The 6,763-nt window shown below is 48.3% G+C and overlaps 1 protein-coding gene across 1 annotated transcript; it reads left to right on the top strand.

Moving 5' to 3' along the window:
* Positions 1–893: 893 nt before the first annotated feature.
* Positions 894–5,398, top strand: LOC120044161 (proton channel OTOP2-like). Its single transcript, XM_038988742.1, has 6 exons — positions 894–1,296; positions 2,227–2,363; positions 2,489–2,547; positions 2,755–2,882; positions 3,178–4,049; positions 5,228–5,398. The coding sequence occupies exons 1-6, from the start codon at positions 894–896 to the stop codon at positions 5,396–5,398; spliced, it is 1,770 nt and encodes a 589-aa protein (XP_038844670.1).
* Positions 5,399–6,763: the final 1,365 nt, after the last annotated feature.

A 6,763-nucleotide genomic window follows, 5' to 3' on the forward strand; every position in this document is an offset into this window, starting at 1 on the left:
AAGTCAGTTAGCAACCAATTCTTATTTACGATGACGGCCTATCCCGGCCAAACCTGGACGACACTGGGCCAATTGTGCACCACCCTATGGGACTCCCAATCACAGAAGGATGTGACAGCCTGGATTCAAACCAGGGACTGTAGTTACACCTCTTGCACTGAGATGCAGTGCTTTAGACCACTGCCCCACTCAGGATCATTCATTTAACGGGTGTGGCCGTGCCTCGCAAAAACTTGATCTGACGTCTCTAAACAAGTTATGTAATTTATAGGGATAATCAAGGTGGTCAGCTGATTTGCCTAAGGTGTCTGTCTTAGATTTCCTGTCAACCTCAGGGCCATTCAGAGTCGTAAAGAAAGGGGGTGAACAGATGAGCTATTGTCCCTAGCGGCCTTTATGGCCCCATCATATAATGAAGCCGACATTCCAGCTCTGTTAAACCACTCCAGGACAGGAAGGGTGATGCTGGTTCCTGTGTTAATGTGTAATTGGAAATTACCCCCCATTGTGGTCTATCGTTCGTATCCCTCGTGGTCTATCGTTACAGCAGGAGCATGATGGGCGGGCACTGCTTCTGATGATAAACAATGTCATATCACTGATGGGGTTGACATTGATGATGAAATGAGGTTAGAAGCTGGGTTACGGGAAGGAGGGACCTCCTTATACAGGCAGAGCCTTTGAGTGGACGGTTAGGTGTTCACACAACTCTGATCAGTACAGACATACTTTCTGAACTCATTAGATCTTCTACCTTTTGGATAGGATAGGACATTTTGAACAGAGCGAGCTTGGATTGTAATAAACCACAAACAAACTGTGGACTAGATCTTTACAGAATGAGAAACATCATTCACTTGACCTTTGGCTTCTTTTCATGTGAATCCAGCAAGATGACATCTGAAGCTGAGATGGCGGTTGAGGAGGGCTACATATCCCCCCCGCCCACCCTCCCCTCCACCCGGTGTTCCATCCACTTGGGAGTCCAGGCGGGGAGTATGAGGAGGGGGAGCGACGTCCTCTCGACCAGCAGGGGCACGGTGAGGGAGAGGGGCCGTAACCGCAGCTGGCTACTCTCTAGCATCATCACGGTCAACGTCCTGATCCTAGGTATTGCTCTGGTCAGTGGCAGTGTCTTCAACAACGTCAAGATCAACACCATCAACCTGCAGATCTTCCTCATCGTCCTCGTCATCCTCACCACTGCCTGGATGCTGTACTACACCATCTACACATCCAGGGAAAATCACGCCGTGCTCTACAAGGATAGCCATGCCGGGCCTGTGTGGCTCAGGGGTAAGAGAAGACACATGTTTTTCTGATCTTCTGGTTCTACAGCTGCTACATTTTCACAGTTTTAGTTTTTTCCCTGAAAATCACTGGAAATTAATAATCTCTCTTTCTGTTAAAATCACTGGACATGGTATCCAAGAGTTCATCTGACTCCGGGGAAGTAGTTGGCCCTGGCCTGCTGCTTTCAACTCACTCACTCACACTCTCTCTCTCTCTCTCTCTCTCTCTCTCTCTCTCTCTCTCTCTCTCTCTCTCTCTCTCTCTCTCTCTCTCTCTCTCTCTCTCTCTCTCTCTACCGCACCTGCTGTCTCGAACTCTGAATGTTCGGCTATGAAACGCCAACTGACATTTACTCCTGAGGTACTGACCTGTTGCACCCTTTACAACCACTGTGAATATTATTTGACCATGCTGGTCATCTATGAACGTTTTAACATGTTGAAGAACAATCTATCATTCATGGCCATGTACTCTTATAATCTCCACCCAGCACAGCCAGAAGAGGACTGGCCACCCCTCAGAGCCTGGTTCCACTCCAGATTTCTTCCTAGGTTCCTGCCTTGCTAGGGAGTTTTTCCTAGCCATGTGCTTCTACATCTGCATTGCTTGCTGTTTGGGGTTTTAGACTGGTTTTCTGTTCAGCACTTTGTGACATCTGCTGATGTAAAGAGGGCTTTATAAATACATGTGATTGATTGATTGAAGTAGATAAAGGGCCTCATTGCCAAAATGCCGGAGTATCCATTTAATAATATTTCTTTCTGTTAAAGTCACTGGACATAAATCATCTCTCTTTTGATTGGGGAAGAGTTCTATTCCAGTAGGATATAATTTACTATAACTAGACAAAGTTTTACATTCACCCATTGTCTTGAATGAGTGTGATTATTGAATGAGTGTTCCTAATTGGATTTCATTGTGTTTTCTCTCTAGGTGGACTGGTGCTGTTTGGCATATGCAGTCTGATTATGGACGTGTTTAAGATTGCTAACTACGTAGGCTACCTGCATTGTGACTCTGCTGTGAAGATAGTGTTCCCTGTCCTACAAGCTGTGTTCATACTTGTCCAGGTAAGAACACAAGTTCAGACATCTCAAATGGACCTTCCATTAGGTGATATGACATTAAGGAAACCACTGAGGGATTTGGCTGGTGAGAAAAATGCAAGTATAGGTGATAATTGTATCTTTTTCAGACATACTTCCTCTGGCTCCACGCTAAAGACTGTGTACAGCTACAACGGAACATAACTCGGTGAGCGTCACTAACTGCTACTGTATAACTGATGATTTATTACGATTTAATTATGTAAATTGATGGTTGAACATTTAACATTCCCCTTGGAAAGCATAAAGTCTATTCTATTATATTCTGTTATATTCTATTCTTACAGAATTAAGTAGGATATAAACATAGAAAGTATTCTATTCTGTTCTGAACTCCTGTGTTTCCCTCTTGAAGCTGTGGGCTGATGTTGACTCTGTCTACCAATCTGATGTTGTGGATGGCAGCAGTCACAGAGGAGTCCCTACACCAGACTGTTGTTCCACCAGAGGACGGCAACAGCACACATTCCTATGACATCAGAGGTGGAGAATATTGTGTTGTTGAATCTTCTCTCTAGAAAATCGAATGAAAATACTGCAGGGTTGGGTTCAATTCCATTTCAATTCAGTATGTAAACTGAAATGGGAATTCCTTGTTTAAATGAAGGTTCACAAAAATAAAATACATAGAAATGTACAGTTTATATTCTGAATTTACTGAATTGAAATAGAATTGCCCCCAACCATGAAATACTGTAAGAACAAAACAAACAAACCAACATAATAAAACATCACCTCACAAGTCAAACAATAAAGCTCATCTTTCATTTAATTTCAGCCCCTGGCGGATACAGCAGCTGTAACTGCAGCCACTCTGCCTGTGCAGTCTTAGAGAAGGCCTATTACTACCTGTACCCCTTCAACATCGAGTACAGCCTGTTTGCCTCGGCCATGGCCTACGTCATGTGGAAGAACGTGGGCCGCCTGGTAGATGAGCACAACCACCACTCGCTCCATTTCCGCTTGAAGGACGTGCTGGTGGGGCCTGCGGTCGGGCTGGTCATGCTGGGGGCGGGCCTGGGAACCTTCATCATCTACGAGGTGGACGTGGAGAAGGGGGACCCGGAGAAACGTGACACGGTGCTGATGATACACTACGTGATGAACACGGTGGCTGTGACGCTCATGACCGTCTCGACCGTGGCTGGTTGCGCCATCTACCGGCTGGACCAGAGGGACCACGTGTCGGGGAAGAACCCCACACGGAGCCTGGATGTAGGCTTGCTGATCGGCGCCTCAATCGGACAGTTCACCATCTGTTATTTCACCATCGTGGCTGTGGTGGCAACGGGGGCCGAGGGCCACCTCAACGCTCTCAACCTGGCTGTCTCCCTGCTCACTGTGATCCAGCTCTGCCTGCAGAACATCTTCATCATCGAGGGCCTGCATCGCGAGCCCTTCCACGAAGACATGCACCAGGCCTCTGTATTCACAAACCCATACGTCCTTCAAGCCCAAGCCCATAGAGACATACACAACCTCCCAGGGACATTCATGGAGACCAAGACGTCCCCGGCCCTCACAGTTCACAGTATGCATGTTGCTCCTTCTGCTCCTTCTGGTTCCCCCCTGCCTCAACGCCATAGGCTGACATGGAAGAGGAGAGCCCTGAAGGAGATCTGTGCATTTCTGCTGCTCTGCAACATCCTTGTGAGTAGCCTACTGAGTACCCACCAGTCCTTTTCAAAATGGCTCTTTTAAAGGGCTTGTTAACCTAGGATGTTGTCCTTTCATCCAAAACAGTTTTTATTAAGTTTGGATAAACTAGGGCCTCCTGAGGGGTGCAGTGGTCTAAGTCACTGCATCACAGTGCTAGCTGTGCTACTAGAGATCCTGGTTTGTGTCCAGGCTCTGTGGCAGCTGGCCGCGACCAGGAGACTAATAGGGCTGCGCACAATTGGCCCAGCGTTGTCTGGGTTTGGCCGGCAGGGAGCTCTTGTCCCATCGCGCACTAGCGACTCCTGTGGCGGGCTGGGTGCAGTGCACGCTGACACGGTCGCCAGGTGTACGGTGTTTCCTCCGACACATTGGTGCGGCTGGCTTCCGGGTTAAGCGGGCGTTGTGTCAAGAGGCAGTGTTGCTTGGCTGGGTTGTGTTTTGGAGGACGTACGTGTAATGCCCGGGGTGTAGTGGAGGAAGGAGGCAGACGCAGGAGACAGAGAGTTCAGAGTAGCGTACTAATTTAATCACACGTAGGTGAACACGACGCCACTCCAAGTAAATGCTCCAACACATTAACGAGAACAAAATAATCCAAAAGACAACGTACACTATCCGTGACACACAAGCATGTACAACCTGTACACAAAACAATCCCGCACACCCAGCAGGCCGGGCTGCTGGGTAATAAAGCCCCACTAATCACCCTAACCACAAACAGGTGTAACCACTAAACAAATAAGGAGGGCGAGGAAAAAGTCAGTAGCAGCTAGTAGGCTGGTGACAACGACCGCCGAGCGCCACCCGAACAGGAAGGGGAGCCACCTTCGGTAGGAGTCGTGACAGTACGGCTCTCGTTCTTCGCCTCTCCCGAGTCCGCACGGGAGTTGCAGCGATGGGACAAGACTGGAACTGCCAATTGGATACCACGAAATTGGGGAGAAACATTTGGATAAAACTTCAACACCCTAGGTACGTCGAAAATAAGATGAAACTGCTGAATCATCATTTAAAGTAAAACAAATATATGTTTTCATAACTTGCTCATGAGCCAAACGGGGTTACTGGTTATTTGTGCAGTACACTACATCACAGTAGAGTATGATGGTAACTTGTATGTTTAAGGTGAAAGATTGGACTGAACATCCTTACTCTGTTTCCATTGACAGCTCTGGATCATGCCGGCGTTTGGCGCCCGCCCTCAGTTTGACAACACGATTGGAGCAGAGTTTTACGAGTTCACCATGTGGGTGGCTGTTGTGAATATCGGACTTCCTTTCGGAATCTTCTACCGTATGCACTCAGTCGCCAGCCTCTTTGAGGTCTTCCTAACCTCCTAAGCAGGTGAATTACAGGAACAATTCTGAACTATTTTTTGTATCATATTTTTTATTAAATATGATTAAAATATAGATTTTATTCCCACAACAAATACAAACGTATACATATGAACAACCATTTACAGACGCACACAAACAACAACTACATCTCCTCTGCTCAGACCTGCATGCTCACATGCCCATCCCTAGAACACCATCTACACCTCCTCTACCAAACCAGCATGCTCACATGCCCATCCCTAGAACACCAGCTACATCTCCTCTGCTCAGACCTGCATGCTCACATGCCCATCCCTAGAACACCAGCTACATCTCCTCTACCAGACCTGCATGCTCACATGCCCATCCCTAGAACACCAGCTACATCTCCTCTACCAGACCTGCATGCTCACATGCCCATCCCTAGAACACCAGCTACATCTCCTCTACCAGACCTGCATGCTCACATGCCCATCCCTAGAACACCAACTACATCTCCTCTGCCCAGACCTGCATGCTCACACCACCATCCCTAGGACACCAGCTACATCTCCTCTGCTCAGACCTGCATGCTCACACCACCATCCCTAGAACACCAGCTACATCTCACCTGCCCAGACCTGCATGCTCACATGCCCATCCCTAGAACACCAGCTACATCTCCTCTACCAGACCTGCATGCTCACATGCCCATCCCTAGAACACCAGCTACATCTCCTCTACCAGACCTGCATGCTCACATGCCCATCCCTAGAACACCAGCTACATCTCCTCTACCAGACCTGCATGCTCACATGCCCATCCCTAGAGCAACAGCTACATCTCATATGCCCAGACCTGCATGCTCACATGCCCATCCCTAGAACACCAGCTACATCTCCTCTACCAGACCTGCATGCTCACATGCCCATCCCTAGATCAACAGCTACATCTCACCTGCCCAGACCTGCATGCTCACATGCCCATCCCTAGAACACCAGCTACATCTCCTCTACCAGACCTGCATGCTCACATGCCCATCCCTAGATCAACAGCTACATCTCACCTGCCCAGACCTGCATGCTCACATGCCCATCCCTAGAACACCAGCTACATCTCCTCTACCAGACCTGCATGCTCACATGCCCATCCCTAGAACAACCAGCTACATCTCATCTGCTCAGACCTGCATGCTCACATGCCCATCCCTAGAACACCAGCTACATCTCATCTGCTCAGACCTGCATGCTCACACCACCATCCCTAGAACAACAGCTACATCTCATCTGCCCAGACCTGCATGCTCACATGCCCATCCCTAGAACACCAGCTACATCTCATCTGCCCAGACCTGCATGCTCACATGCCCATCCCTAGAACACCAGCTACATCTCACCTGCCCATCCC

This window comes from Salvelinus namaycush, chromosome 3 (assembly GCF_016432855.1).
Source record: "Salvelinus namaycush isolate Seneca chromosome 3, SaNama_1.0, whole genome shotgun sequence".
NCBI classification, from domain to species: domain Eukaryota; kingdom Metazoa; phylum Chordata; class Actinopteri; order Salmoniformes; family Salmonidae; genus Salvelinus; species Salvelinus namaycush.